At 37.2% G+C, this 16,448-nt stretch overlaps 1 protein-coding gene across 3 annotated transcripts in view; it reads right to left on the reverse strand.

Moving 5' to 3' along the window:
- The window catches only part of ICE1 (interactor of little elongation complex ELL subunit 1), a 39,272-nt gene that overhangs the window by 11,750 nt on the left and 11,074 nt on the right, over positions 1-16,448 (reverse strand). For all 3 annotated transcript variants that reach the window (XM_050311375.1, XM_050311383.1, XM_050311393.1), the window contains 7 exons: positions 15,173-15,255; positions 14,866-14,905; positions 14,721-14,777; positions 12,964-13,053; positions 12,827-12,880; positions 6,210-6,562; positions 582-5,042 (listed from right to left, as the gene is read on the reverse strand). In XM_050311375.1, coding sequence (XP_050167332.1) covers positions 582-5,042; positions 6,210-6,562; positions 12,827-12,880; positions 12,964-13,053; positions 14,721-14,777; positions 14,866-14,905; positions 15,173-15,255 — 5,138 coding nt within the window. The remainder of the gene's footprint in view (positions 1-581; positions 5,043-6,209; positions 6,563-12,826; positions 12,881-12,963; positions 13,054-14,720; positions 14,778-14,865; positions 14,906-15,172; positions 15,256-16,448) is intronic.

Here is a 16,448-nt window from a genome sequence, read left to right on the forward strand (position 1 = left end):
AAACTAAGGGAAGATTTTTCCAATAAAATTCATTTGAACAACCTCATATAGAATAATAAAGGTATTTTATCTTATTTATTATTATTCAATAAATTTTATCTTATTTAATTAAAAAAATTCATTTTGGAGGAACTCCTTCTACAACTGTTAATACTACCCCCTTCAAAAAATGCTGCAAAAATAAAGTGGATTATGCATACATCAGAAAAGCATATCTACTATACCCTGAGTTGGCTTGGTGCTCAGTATGGTGCTAATAATGCCATGGTTACAGGACTGATCCTTGTACACTTAAGAGTTGGACTCTGTGATCCTTGTGGGTCCCTTCTACCTCAGAATATTATGTGATTCTGTACTTATAAATGCACTTTTGCATCTCAGACACCACTGGACAGTAATTTCTTGTGCAGTTCTATTATTTTCTTACGTTATACAAATTGAGATGTCTAATAACCTTTCAAGACTACACTTTGGCACTACAGATTGCCAGAACAATTGAGAATTCAAATACTACACACTTACAGTCCTCATCTGCACAGAAGTGATTATTAAAACATAAAATTTAAAATTATGCTACTTACCTTGTTTTTTATACCAAATTCATAGACAACTTCTTTCTCTTCATTTCTCATTACTGGAATCTTTGAGATATTGCCAACATACACGTGACCTTTAATAACTGGTAACAAGTCAAAACAGGACTCAGCAACTTTCTTTAATGCCAAAGAAACTTTCTGGCTGTCAGAATCAATAACCTTCTTTACTGGTAGTGATGCTTCTAAACTGGAACTGTGTGATGAATCACTGATTTCACAGCTTTTACCATGGAAAACTGTCTGCATTTCAGAGATTGTATTTTTAGTATTTCTGATAGCAGCAGTATCACTGGGCTCCAGCTTTGACGGTTCACTGTCCAACCTCAGTCTCTTGGCACTTCTTGGCATAGATACCTGCAATAGTGTCCTTTTTTCAAGATGATCTGATGAACTCGAAAACAATTGCTGATTTTGCATATCTTTGTCTTCATCTTTGCTACAATCAGATTTCAAATTGCTTCCAGTTTTAACAAAAGCAGTTGATGTAGATGCAATTGCTTTGAATCCGCCTATTTGAGACACAGGTCCTGGCAAACTTTGGCTGTCTGAAAAAGCACATCTGTTAAGTTGAATATTGCCTTTCAGAATGTTTAGTGTCCTTGCCCTTGCAGACAGCTCTGGATACATAGTGTCCAATATTTTCACAGAGTTCTCTTGAGGAGCACCTGGATTAGCACTATCAGCTGCAAAGGGAGGAAATCTTCCTGGAACGGGAAGTGCATGCTTTGGAATGGAAGTACAAAATTTCAAAGGTGAAGAGCAAATCCTTCTACCTACTGCCACTTCTGAGGGCGAGGAAGGAGAAAATAAAAGAGCAGATTTTACTGTTGGAGTATCTGTTAATGGAGAAATGAGAGGAAGAACAGGAGTTTTGTGTAGTGGGGATATCAGGCCATCAAGCGGGGACAGCAAAGAGGATTGACCTGTAGAAGACATTACTGGGGGCATGGTACCAGCAGTTTTAGGAGGACTGGCAATCAAAGGCAGTAGCAAGGGGGGCAGAGGAGGACCTATCTCTTGCCTAATTTTATTTATCATCTCAGATGAGCATTTCGTTGGCATAGAAATATCAGCATTTGCAAGAACTGGCTGAGTAACTTTGAGAGTCTTTGTTTTTCTTTTACCTTTAAACAGTCTCTTTGATAGCTTGGTATGCATTACTTGGGCAGCTGTCTTGGTAGAAACAATTGAGATTTCAGATGGTTCTTGCTGTTGGCAATTAAATTTATTGCTCTTTTTGAGAGCACAAGAATCTGACTCCAACATGCATGACTTATCAAATACTGTCTTTTGTGGCTCAGAGGGCTCCTCCTTAACTGTCTGACAAGTGCACCTAACATCAGATAGGGCTGGATTTGGAAGATACTTGAGGAAAATGTTTTTTCTACTACTACTATCTATGATAACATCAGTGTTGTTTTCTCTTATGTTGCAAGAGGTTTGATTATTATATTCTTCAAACACTGAGACCCCCATATCAACATTGGGTAGTAGACCTTTTTCCACATTTGACTGAAGTTTTTCAGAGTCATTTCCTTCTAAGAAATTGCCAAGCGCTAACACTCTTGTATTTAATTTACTGGTTTTTACAGTCAGCCTGCAATTTTCTGAGAATCTGGTTAACATCTTGCATAGTGGTAATCTATTTTTTGAAGCACTTGGCATCACAGGGCTTTCTTTTGATGTCCCAGTTTTTATCAGACTTTCCTCACTGCCATTAATGCATCCAGCAATGCTAGAATCTACGAGTTCATTATCACCCTCAGTATTTTCAGAGGTTACTAATACCAACTTCCTTTTCCAAGAGGCTGAGTTTTTAGGATAACTCTCCCCAGCCACACTTGACCACTCATTTGCAGTATCTCCAGAGCTGTTTGGTTCACAGCATGGATCCATATCCACCATAGTGTCTGCTTTTAGATGACTAACTGTAAAAGTATTTCCTGGGTGCATCACTGAATGAAGTTCACACACTTGATAATCAGCATCAACAATTGCACTAGTTTCCAGAGCACCCACTGCAATTCCGTTGGAAGCTCTCAGTTCCTTTCTGAACGTGGGACCACATTTAGAACATTTCACATACATAACTTTTTGTATAGAACAGTCTTTCTCTTCAAAGTCATTGCTCTGCTCTGACCTATCAAAATCATTTTTACACCTTTCAAGGGCATATTCCCCAGATCCCTCAGAACTATTCAGTTCTTTGCTTTCTCCTCCAGCTAATAGTGAACCAGTTCTAGAAGGATCTGTTCTAACCTCCCATGTAGAAGTTCTGCATCCTGATTCTTGACAATCAAACTTTTGGAGGAGAAAAGCATTCTTCTCATAAGAGTTTGCATCCAAGATCTGTGATTTAACAGATGCCTGAGGTTCTTTATCTACTGTTTGCTCCTTATCTGGAATTTTCACTTCATTTATGTGTATGTATCCCCTCTCAAGGCAGCCCAGTTCTTTGCACACGTTGCCTTTTTCAGCAGACAGGATCTCAGCACTCTCTTCCAAGCTTTCTGAAGAACAGTTAAATGTATTACCCGTAACACAATTTGTGTCTCCCTTGTTTTCCCATGTACAAGAAAAAGTAGCCTTTCCTGTGACATTAGTTTCAACTAAATCAACAACTTTCAGAAGACTGAAATTTAGATCAGGAGGCCTTGTGGATTCCAAGCCAATTCCCACTTGCACAGGAGAATCTGTTTCTTCATTACTTATACAGTGATTCTTCAAGTCCTCTTGAGTAGAAAAAGCCAAGTCACTTTTATAATCCATTTCTGAAGTAGGCTGGCAGATGATCCCTGAAAAATTATTTTGCTTCACAGCATTCTTTTCACAGTTAAATAAACTGGAGCAAGTCTCAGTCACCATATTTAATTCCCCTTTTATTTCATCACATTTAACATTTTCAGTTATCAAGAACTGATTCAGAGGTTTTGCAAACTGTGCCTGAGAAGTAAGATTACTTTCTACTAAGATAGATTCAATAGAATCCCCTCTTGATAACAGCTCACCACTTTCCTCTCCAAAATCTTCTGGATTAACTTTGAATTGAGTCCCTTGAGATTCAAGCTCCCTAAAGTTTTGAGTTTTGGACTGCTCCCATTCTAATGTACTATACAAGTTTTCAGATTGTTTTATTTCACCTTTCACTTCTGTAAAACCTAACACAGAGGATTCACACTTAGCTACACTGCTTCCTGCATCGATAATGCATGCTGTCGTTGGTAGTGCAAGTATACTTTCCAAGTCTGACTTCCCTTGAGATAAATTACTATAATTTTCTTCCTGATGCGGTTTGCTTTTCAAATATTCCCCCTTCTTTATGCCTAATAACTTTCCATTTTCTGTACTATGGAGTAACTCTGATGATTCAGCTATTTCTAGAACACTTCCTCTGTTAAATTTCATGGCTAGTTCAATAGTTGGAGCTCTGGTTACATTCATGTCTTCACTTTTGAGCTGTTCATCATCTTTTGGAGAGGCTGACAAGAGATTTCTGATTCCTTCAATAGCAGATACAGGTAGGAAATGCCTAGAGACTTTAACAGTCTCTGGTTCACATTCTCTGCTCACTTCATCTTTTATTGTTTGCACATGTTGTTTCTCCAGTATCTCTTCACTGTCATGTTTTATTTCAGAGCACTGCGAGTGTGCAGAGATCTCAATAGCTCCAGCCGTATTAGTTACTTTGATTAAATTTTTTGATTCATATTCCACAACTTCATTCTGTATCAACACACCAGATTTCTCCTCAGAATCTTCACTTTGAAGCACAATGCATTGCTCAGCTGGCAAATGAGTAATACTTTGAGGAACAGATACTTTCCTGGGAGTTCCTCTCTCTCCTAATAATCCTTGGCCTTTTGCTTTCATTAATTCATTATGCTTTTCATGTGTATCCTCATTATTATTAACACCTCTGATTAAAGTTACATTCTCCTTTGTTTGCTCACTACTTTTTTCCATCAGATTCTGAGGCTTGAAACTTTGTAACATAAAATGAGCTAAAGAACCTCCCTCTTCACTGTACATGTCCTCACTATCTCCTTCCTGTTCGATGTCTTCCACTTCATGTGCTGTTGCTTCAGTTAATTCTCTGTTCTCAGCTTCCATATTCTCAGAATTCTCCTCCCAACAATCTTTGTTAGTTTCCATGTTTGTAATTAAAGTAGCAGCTTCAGCTTGCTTTATTTCAGCATCTCTCTCCTCCTTGCTTGACATCTTTGGACTGATATGAATGTTCTTTTCATTCCAACTCAGATTAAGTGAGATTTCTGCATTAAGACCGTGCTCACATGATTTACTCTGTCTGTTGCACTCCTCATTGAGGCTGACTACATTACAACTCAGAGGCTGAACTTGGTCTTCTTGTAAAATATCTTCTACTGCAGAAGCACTGCAATCACCTTCTTCATCACTGGAACCAGTGACTTCTCCAAACAACATATCCTTCAATGAAAGAAACCCAAAGTTAATAATCTAAACTCTGATATCAGTTTTAAGATCTCCTTCTGTAAAGAAGTGTACTGGTGGCCCTGATACAATAGTTTTGAGAGATTAAGGCTCATAACATAAATTACAACCTTCTCCATCATTGTTTTTCACAGCAAATGGAAAATACCTCTGTTAAGAGACTTCTTTACCTATTTACTTGCATTCTAAGATTACTGGAAAACTGCATTTGAGTAGCATTTGACTTTCAAGCTCTGGAATTTTGCCATGAAAGCCATGCTTATGTTGAACAGGAGTTGAGACTATGTCTGCAGCATTGGGAAAAGAAATTATGGCAGCAAGTTGAGACACAGGTGACTGTGTGCTTGTTTTGGCTGAGGAATTTTCTTCACAGTAGCTACTATGGGACTACATTTTGGATTTGTGCTGAAAACAGTGTTGATAATATAGACGTGTTTTTGTTATTGCTGAGCTGTGCTTGCACAACATCAAGGCCTTTTCTGCTTCTCATATTGCCACACTGGTGAGGGTGCTGGGGGTGCATGTGAAGTTGGGAAGAGACACAGTTGGGACAGCTGAACCCAAATGACTGAAGGGATATCCTATACTGCTATGGGATCATGCCAAGTATATAAAGAGAGAAGAAGAAGGAAGGGTGGGATGTTTGGAGTCATGACGTTTGTCTTTGCAAGTCACGCATGCATATAATGGAGTCCTGTTGTCCTGGGGATAGCTGAAGACCTGCCTGCCCATGGGAAATGGTGAATGAATTTCTTGCATTGCTTTGCTTGTGTGCATGGCTTTTCCTTTACCTATTAAACCGTCTTTATCTCAACCCACATATTTTTGCACTTTTACTCTTCCAATTCTCCCCAGGGTTCCTGCTGGTGGGGAAGTGAGCAAGCAGGTGTGTGGTACTTGGTTGGGGTTAAATCATGACCCATACACTTCTGAAAATTATCTTTTGTTCCCTTCCACAGGCAGTATGCTACAAGGTAAAAAAAAGTATTCATATGAATCTAAACACACAGAGACCCTTTCAGTGCATGAGTAACTAACACTGAGGGAAAACAAAAAAAAATAAGCCCAGAAATATAAAATCAATACTTCTGCAGTAATTTTAAAACCAAGTTACTGCCAAGTCTGATGCATCTTGAAACTCACCTGTGTAGTCAGTGGTGAAAGCTGTACTGGAGAAAGTAAAGCAGGGAGAGGCCTAGCCCAATTCAGTATATCCATCACATTTCCACCTGAGCCCTTTTGCTCCTGATCAGAGAAGCCTGAAGTGCTGTGCTCCCCGCCTGTCTGTATAATCACATCAACATTTTTATCCTCACTGCTATGCAGGCATTCTTCAGTAGTTTTGTTCTCAACACAATCATCTCCAAAAGGCTCAGTACTTGCTTGAAGTTGCATGGCTGTTACAGAATTCTGCTTTACAGCACTTTCCACTGAAGAATACCATGGTACTGTTTTGCCATCACACTTTCTGATCTTTTGGGGGATTTGTAAAGTGTCTAAAACAGAAAAATATTGTTAAGAATATTTCCCTCCGATTTCTCTTTATAGAGATAACATACAGTAGTAATAAAAATGCATTACTATATTTTCAAGTGATGGTCCCACAGAAGATCCTAATGTCACTTTCAGAAATACTTTCCTTACAGAGATGAGATGCTATTATTCACATTTTTTTTTTTCATGAAAAAGGCACATAAGTGTGCAAAAAGCTTCTTCCAAACACTTTCTGACTTGTCATTAAGACTATTCCTAATTTTTCTATCAGGAAAGGCCATTCTTGTAGGACTGAAGGTCCATACAGCTCAATGATTTATTTCAGTCTTTGCCAGTAACTCATGGTCATGAAAAGCAGGACAGCATGCAGTGAAATTCCCCATTCAGGCTGTAATTCTCAGCTTAAAGCAGCCTGCACCTGTACTTGAAGGCCAATTACGATTATACCCTGCCATAAACACAGTAAGGGATTTCTTAGCTATGGTCCTAGTTTATGATTTATTAAGCATGTGCTTTTAAATGGTTTCTTCTTTAAATTTCAGTATCGAGTCTAATTGTACAAGATTCTGTCTTCAACGATACAGCTTAGTCAAAACTGTACCCTCCATAAAAAAGCCCCACAACATACCTATGCACAAAGCAGTTTGAACCACTAAGACAAAGAGCAGCTGACAACCCTTCCAAGATAGGCAACTATACCAGTTTTACACAGTTATTCTAACAGCAAGAAAGCATGTCGAAATTCCTGTGTGATTCTTGCAGTGTATATTTTTCTTACTACTTTTCAAATCAGTTTTTACTATTACACAGAAACTGATTTCTTATGTACGCAGACAAAACACACTGCCCCAGAAGTCTAAGCATTACAGTCAAATAATTTAAATTAATTATATTTGTGCTAAGTACTGCTAAAACGGAAAAGATGGCCCAGTTTTTTGAAATTTGAACTCTTTCATTTGTAAAATGAAAGCATTACCTCCAATTAACAGTAGAAATCAACAATCCAAAACCCAGTGTGTCACAAAGAACTAGAATCTACTCTGCAGAATTTGCAATTCTTATATGACATTTTATGTGTGATCTTGTTTATAATGCTCACAAAACTACTGGACACAGAATTAGCAATATTCAAGCAAGATATCAAGTCTATTCTGTGTACACTCGAGCACCATCTGTAGTGAACCACTTGGACCTTGCAGCTAATTTTTGCCTTAAACAAGCTGGTTTAGAATTAAAGGAGAAACAGCTGTTAAGCAATGGATACTGCAGAGGCAGGATAGTGTTTTGTTTTTGTTTTTTAATGCAAGTTTCTCTCCTGCACCATGCAGCTGCAAAACTCTGAAAAGTTTACTCAGAACCCTTACCAGGCACACATACTCTCAACCCCTTGCTCAATGCTGCCAGACTTCTGGAAAGAAGACTGTGCATGCCCAGAACCCCTCCTGGAGGAGGTATTGGGGCACTTACTGGAAAAATCAGGGCTATAAAATCCCCAATTTTTGATGCCTATGCTGGCCCCCTCCTCTGATGGACCAGGACTGCGTATCACAACCACAGACTGCAATCACCCACGTGTCACTGGAGCCATGGGTAATAATATCTTTCTGCCTCTAATCTCTATTTTTCTCAATTCTTCTCTCTTACGGTGATCATACAATTCAGGAGTGTTACACACTTTCCAATCCATGTTCCAATCCATTACGTTTTTATCCTAGTTATGGTTTCAAAGCAGTTGTTCTAATAAAATCCATTGTTATACTGGTTATTTAGCGTTGTTTTGCTTTAATCCACACCAAGGGATCCTTTAACAATGAACCTGGTTGCCCTGCCTCAGAGGTGGGTCACCACACCATCCCACAGTAGAAAGAAAAGCACACGCACAAAATGGTTTTGAGCAGAGGATATATTGATTTAATTGGCATAACTTGCATTCTGTTGCAAAAATAAAAAGAATAATGTGCTTCATTATTGCTCTGCGCTAATCCACTATTAGAACGTGCAGAACTGTCCTGAAGCAACATCAATGTTAGTATCATATTCAAAACTATTAATTTAATAGGTCAAAATAACCTCCTCAGCCATCAAAAACCTCTAGGCATATCTGATATGTCGGTTCCACTGAAAGAGTATATTAGAAAAACTGATCAATAACCCTATTTCAAAGATCCATCTCAGTCACTTCATGTAGCAACTGCATACCTAAATCTCAGTTGCTGCAATGGACACTCCTGGTGGAGGGAGAAACTGCACAGCCTAAATGGCCTTAGCACCTCATATTCCCCAAAGACAAGTAAACTCTGATATCTCCTTTGCATCTTAGAAGTTTTAAGATCATATATTGTTTTATAAAACTATTTATAAGCTACGGTCACAGAGCTTCCAGGATGGTTCTAAATTTTCTCATGGAAAACCTAGATTTCTCTTTCAAAATGAGTTCCATTAGATGATACAAGAGAAAAGGAGATCCTACACAAGCAGAAACAAAGAAGGAAAGTTCAAAAGGTGATTCCCTTTTAGATTTCTTTCATGTTGCTTTGTATTAATCAGTTCAAAGCTCAGAACTTTCTCCACACTGAAGTGGGCAGCAACACAGCTAAATACTTTGCCCCTAAAAGAACTTCAGTTAGACAATTGGGAAGTTTTCTTTTCACGGTGAACTACACAATAGTACTTTATCAGAAACTTTACGTCTTATCTATACTCCCAAGATCATACACCTCCATCAGGCCCAAGAACACACCATCCATTGAAAAGTTTCCTCCAATAAATGGATCAAAGATTTCTGAATAACTAAGAGATTCTCCATCCTTCTCTACCCATCCCTTTCCAACCCAGTCCCTGATAACAGTGAATTTCTTTACGAATGAGATGCTTTTCGTGTAGTTACCCCTTTAACAGTAGGAAGAGTTGTCAAAGCAATTTTTAAAGGTTCAGGATATGCCAAGTTTCTCTATTGCAAATGTCAACTCTTTGGCACCTTGGCCAGAACTTCAGGTCCAGGAAAAGAGCTACTGATATTAACCCCATCTCACTGAAAGAATCCTCTTAAAGATCATATTTCACAGACAAATTTTACTTTATCCAGGGAATCTTTTATTATGTCACTTACTGAAATTATTAAGTTCTCTCCTGAAATCTACAACCTGGAATCTGGTTCATATAGCTTCAAACTCTTACATTGCTGCCTCTTCCCACTTCTGGGAGAAGATTAAGATTACTCTGATCTGAAAACTCCATCAAACTCTATCACATACTGCTAAGAAATACCTTCTTGATGTAGAATGGAGAAAAAAGAGCAGAGATGATATAAGCAATCCAATGCTAACATTGATTGCCTTGGTACTAAACAAATTAAATTTCACAACACAAAACTTCACTCCCTGTTGTAGGGCAAGTTGCCCTCTCCTCACTCCAAGCAACAAAGCAACTTTCTGAACCAAGTCTGGTGGTTTTTTCCTCTCAAGAAGGACCAGATTAAGATGTTGGGTATTTTATAAAAATAACTAACCTAGCTATATATAGAATTTCATCTGATTTACAGCAAAACCTCATCACAGTGACTGCAGATGCCCAGCAATAGCAACTGCACACTTTTCCAGAATAAACAGTAATATTTCTCTGAGGAAAAAAAAAAAAAAAATCCCTTCACAGAAAGTTTTTAATGCCTTGACAAGAAGGCACAATTTTTCAACCTGTTTCCAATTATGTGAATTTCAGGATGCTTCATACACTAGCTGTTCTTTGGAGCTACAGACAATGTCCTGTTTTCTGAAACAGCAAATCCATATGAAACAAGTAATTAGGATGAACACTGCATACATGAAACTAAACATGTAGTGCTACACTACGGTATCTATCAAGATGTTGAGAGATTTTCATAAGGTCCTAAAGACAGAAAAGAGGTCTGCTTCTCAAATCAGCCACATTCGGTGGACTTTTATCTCAGGACCATAAAACATACACGTGTCCCTAGGGATTTGTTCTTATCTTTGTATTTTACATTTAATGCCACTGCCTTGTATCTCCTTTTATCTGGTATTAGTGGACACCAGGGACCTTGAGTGTGCTCCTTTCCATCTCTGCTTTTAAGATCTACATGCAGCTTCTCCCCTATCCTGGGTTCCCAAATGAGAAGGTGAGCAGATAAGATGGGTATAGCTCTGTAGTAAGCCAGATTTAGCTCAGATCCCAGTTACACATAACACTTGAAGAGGTACCACTGGACATGGTCTTGTCATTTTCCCTCAGTTCATCTCACCATAACACATGAACATAGCATGTAGGGGAATCCAAATTACCAAAGGCTTCAGCTGCAAGGATCTTCAAAATGCTTCTTCACATGCTCATTCACAATGTAGGAGATTTTATGCCCAAATTACATGGGATAGAGTTTTCCAAAGACTAAAAAACCATCTTATTAACCTCAGATTATGGCCCAAGGTTACTGGTCTGATGGTCAGATGCAGGTACATCAAATTTATTACTGCAGATTTGTAACAATACTACCAAAAGCTTTTAAATTATGTTTGGAAAAACCACATTAGCCTATGTGGCTTTCACAACAGCACATTTGGACACGTTGTGAGTCTTCCAGTTTTCATACATGAACACATTCTTCAACAAAGCCATTCAAAGTGGTATCCACCTTGGTGGAACAGAGAAGGCTTCGATCATAATGCAAAGCTTTGGATATTTTACAGCACACTTGAATGTACTAAGAAATCAACCATCAGAAGCACCTTTCTGAAAGGCTAGATCCAGGCAGACAGATGAACTGACATTCTCTAGAAAATATACTACCATCAAGCTGATTTGCTTTCTAAGTTGAAGCCATTATAATATAGGACAAAAAATTAGGGCAAACTCATTAATATCCTTTTTTTGCTAGAAGATTGCATCTGTAAATATAAGCATTTTTAATTATGAATCCAAGGTAACAGTCACTTCCATGAGAGGCTGAATAACAAGGTGGCTATCCTAGGATTGAAGAGGGGGAAAAAACCTGAAAGCAACCAGAAGTGAGGTATGTTTTTATGATATCTAACCATTCCAACAAAAGCATGCTTCAAGCTCAAAACTTTCTCCACACTGAAGTGCGCAGAAAGAGGGACTGGCTAGAAGGGACTGTTAGTGTTGTCTGTTTCCTTTTATGAAAGTACTGTAGTTTCCTTGAGAAGATATGAATAGGAAAGATGGGACAGCACTTCCGCAATCTGAAGTTCCCCTTGTGCTGAATGGCATGGGGATGACACTAGAACCTGATACCCCTAAGATTACACATATTTAAAACTCTTCAGTTTCTTGTGCTTGTTCTTGTCATGTGATTAATCCTTGATAAAGATATTAAATTCAGAATATTAGGGCACAACTGTCTAGCTCAGTTTTGGAGATGAAGCCACAGATCTGCTGCATTAACCTCGTGGAAGTGAGGTTGATTAACAGGCTGGTCCATGTATTTTGGTACCTCTTGAGTAGATTCCATTGGAACACATCTGAAGTTATATTCATTGACATCTACAATGGTAGCAAATTTTCAGACTTAATGGGGTGGGAAGACAGAATAACAATTCACCTTCAAATCTCTTAATACAGCTAGGTACCTAGCCCAGACGGTATCCCTACACCTTGAGTTACAACAAGTTCAAAATAGTAGATGAACTAAAAGAAAAATTTAAAGATTAATAAGCATATTCTGGAAAGGCAACTACAGAAATACTAATGCCATTTCAAGGCACCTATTATCCTTGAGTGCAGAAATAAAATTATATCCGTTTATGTACAGTTAGAACAGTTCAAGTCTGCTGTGAATATGCATATGAATAACTATTCAGATTAGTTTATTATTACACTGAATAAAACATTACAATGAAGAAAATGGAGGTAACGGCTTTGTAAATTTTACAACCCAATTATGTTACCATACCTTTGTTTCAAACTAAAAAGAGCACCTGCATCCCATAATTCACATTATATACTACAGAGTTTATAGTGATATAATAATTAATAGTTTAAACATGAGGTGAGTTTTGACTACTTAAAAAGAGTCAAAACAGCTGACAGGAAAAGAATTTGATTTTTCAATTGCAACAACAGATTACAATAGCTTTTGATTAAAAGAACGTTTAAGTTTATTTGGCTGTTTAAATTAACATTTGAATTATTTTAAAATATTCTAATCATACATGTACTTGACCAAGTAGTCACCAAGGGAAGTATTTAAGTTTTTCAAAAAAGTGTTATGCCAACAGTACTCAACTTGGACCCACCTTCTGTGATAGTCAGTCTTCTTTTTTCAGACCATGTCTTATCCTGAATAGAAGCTGTAAAAAAGTACCAATATTTATTTTTGGTCAGAAGAAGTGAGAGCTTCAAGACAATTTCAAGACTTTGCATGCCATCTTACCCAAGACAGGTTGATTTTCCTCATTCTCTCTTTTTTCTGTTGCACTGTCAATGCACATCCAGAGTTCTTCTAACAAGAGCCTCACTTTTACTGTAAAAATAAATAAAAATCTTTATTTAAAATAAACTGAGAAAATTTAACTAAGAACTTATATTTTATTTTTACTCAGAACACAGACATGCCTACAACAAAACACAAAATACCCACAACAGAAATTAAGACAAGGTACAAGCTTCAGAAAAAGAGAAATGCTAGATCCCATACTGGTCATATCCACAGAAAAGACTAAAGGAACAGGGCAAGAATGCTCTAGCTTTTCCTTTTTATAGCAAGCACTGCAAAAACTTGTAGCAGCTCCTGAGTAAAACGTAAAAGTAGATTTTAATGTAGCACTAGAGAAATTAAAGAGCTTTCTAAAACAACTCAGCTGACATGAACATAAATGGGGAGGAAACCTTCAAGGCAGATTTATATCACATTTATGCTCACTCTTAGGCTTATCATGGAGTAATAGCACCATGTATCTGAATTAATTATCAGACCCCAACATTAGGAGACCCTGTCACCATTGCTACTTAGGACTAGCTAATGACTAGCTAGGTGATGTCAAACAACCTAGTTTCAGAGACAGAAGGGCAGGGGGAGGAGGAAAAACAACCCAAAACCTCAGTAAAATACACAAGCACCTCATCTACTTATGCCAAAACTATAATCAGATTCAACAATCAGGAATAGAGACTATTGTTTTTGTACCGATTCCATTAAGTCAAAGGCCACAGCAAACTGTTTTATGAAGAGGCATGTTAAAAAAATTCAGCATCTAAGAGGAAAAGCTGCAAAATTTTGCTTAGCAGCTATTAACAGCACTAACATTTTCTCATTACTAATACAACACTAACATTTTCTCATTACTAATTAAACTCTTCTGCTATTTGAAGGTTAAATTAGTGCTCAGGTATTAAGTTTCCTGTTTTGCCATGAATTAAAAATGAAAAGATGAAATTCAGTACAATTCAAAAGGAAGCAAAAAAATTTGCCAAGACACAGGAACTGACAAGGTCTACCTTTTTCAGAAAATTTCATTTCTGCAACAAACTTATTGCAAAGCAAGAAACAGAACAGAGAGGTTCTTTTGCCTCAAAATCATCTTCAGAATATAAAAACAATTCAAATGCAACACCAACATTTTAAAAGACTGCAAAAATACAAAAAATAAATTTGCTTCAAGTTTGGCTTCAGTACTTTAGAGGAAGTTTAGAAGGAGTCTGCTCCATTACAGTTACATTCAGATTATTTGTAGCATGTATTTTAGATCATTAGGGGGAAAAAAGTCAACAGGATAAGATACAGCTATAACTCCTGGATTTCCACTTGATTTACTGATCCTCATATAGAAATTGTAGCAGATTATACTCCCATTTTGTCCTTTATGATTGCAATAAGCTTGGAAGACAAAGGGATCCTTTGCATTTTTCTTGGTGTTTGCATTCTGTTTTATAATTGCACATCAACTGACTTCACATATGCTCATGGCAGACTAGTCCCTTTTACAAATCCAGTATTTTCCTTATTGCAAGACTGAAAAATAGTCATGTATTATGTTAGTCCTTCATCAGTGCAATACACTCATATCAACCACATCTGTTCTTACAGCATTTCTGTCACTATCCTGTTTCCAAAAATGCAACTACAGAAGAGTTACAATAAATTCATAATGGTTGGTTCCACACAGAGAACAGTCTTGCAAAAAGTCTTACCTTTGTCTATGTCTGTTTTAAGATCTTCACTTGAACTCTGGGTCTCTGCATGTTTAACTATTAAAAAGAGGAGAGGTGGAAAGGAAATGTTCAAATGGAACAATACCACATACAAATCTGAAGGCAATCAAAGGTAAACACTTACCTTTTCTGCACTTCTCTTTAAATACACCATCAAGTTTTCCCTGTTAAAATTAAAAGGTATTAATTTTTTATGCCATACATAGTTTGTAGAGCATCTACTCTTAATGAGCATGAAATCTAAATCAACATTTCAAAGACCATTCTTCAGCTGGAAAATTTCTATCTCTTAAGGTGGATTGCTATGTTTAGTTACTCAATACTCCCAATAAATGTAATTTTACTGTTTCAGTATCTCTACTACTAGTAGTTTCCTTTCTTTCCCCTAGAAATATTTAAAAAGCTTCACCTAAAGACAAGGAAAGCCTTACTTGTGCCTTCTTAAGCTCCTTTTCAAGCCTTTTCTTTTCAGTTTTCAGTTGTCTGAACTCCTGCGTATGCTTTGTTGCAGCCTCTTCAAGAAAAATGAACAAAAATCAAGTTAGAAACTACACTATGATGGCCACTAATTTAAGTAATGCCCATCACTTTGACTGCAAATCAAATTACCAGAAAAAATTAAATACATAGTGTGAAATACAAATCTACTGAAGTTATATTTTGGGTCATGAAGACAACAACTCATACATAGTATGTTGTCTTCTATTGCATAATTACTGTTCTGAACTACTGCAATACATTTAAAAGTTTTCTCACTTACATGCAAGAATGAAGAGTGGGTCATACTGTAACGATACTGTACCACAGAACAATATACACAAGTGAAAAAATGAAATAAAATTAAGAATGAGGTGCAATGGGTTTTTTACGTGTTTGATTCTTTTATATAAGAGGGTTCTCATTCAAAGATGAAAACACCACAGTCAACTACATTAGAAAGATGCAGATAGCACTCAATACTAATAAACAGAGAAGAGGATCTTCTCAATGTCTAACAGACACCTTGGAAGACTGCAGATGGGTGGGAATAGAGAGTACAGGGTATGTAAATGAGGATTGAATGTGAGATTCCCAGGACTAAAGAGAAAAGACAGAGGGAATTTGCCTGCTATCAGATCAGGTAACAGAAGAAAGCATATTAAAAGAAAAGGTGTTAAAAAAGCGTTAGAGGTGGTAGGCTGACAAAAAACAACGGTAGCAAAATTTCATATTGACAAAAGATATGAGGTCTGGGATATTTAATGAACACAGAAAAAAAACCCAAACACGTAAAATAGTCACTGAAATTGGACCTAACACAAACTATTTCTCGGTATTTTGTTCTAGTTCTGGCAGAATTTGTGTTTTTGGAGGCAAGTGTGTATAAAAACTGGCTGTCCTATAACGAAACTCCAAAATTCTCATCAAAATGAACACCTTGTACCTGTACTTTAGAGTGGGATTTGGGAAGTTTCTAACACTAAGATACAAGTCTCTCAGATCGCTGTACTTTAAACTATGGTAAGCACAGCTGTAAGCATGCAATGAATGCAAATATTTGCCTTGCCAGCTGACAGTACAAGTGAAGTATCAGAAAGCTTTATGCATATCCATCTTCTACTAGCAAAACAAGAAAGCCACAGTGCCATGAGGCAAATGCTTTATCTCTACTTAAACACAAAGCAAACAAACAAACTGACCAATCAAAATACAAGTGCCAGAATATTT

This window comes from Myiozetetes cayanensis, unplaced genomic scaffold (assembly GCF_022539395.1).
Source record: "Myiozetetes cayanensis isolate MyiCay16 unplaced genomic scaffold, myiCay2020 scf1, whole genome shotgun sequence".
Classification (NCBI taxonomy): Eukaryota; Metazoa; Chordata; class Aves; order Passeriformes; family Tyrannidae; genus Myiozetetes; species Myiozetetes cayanensis.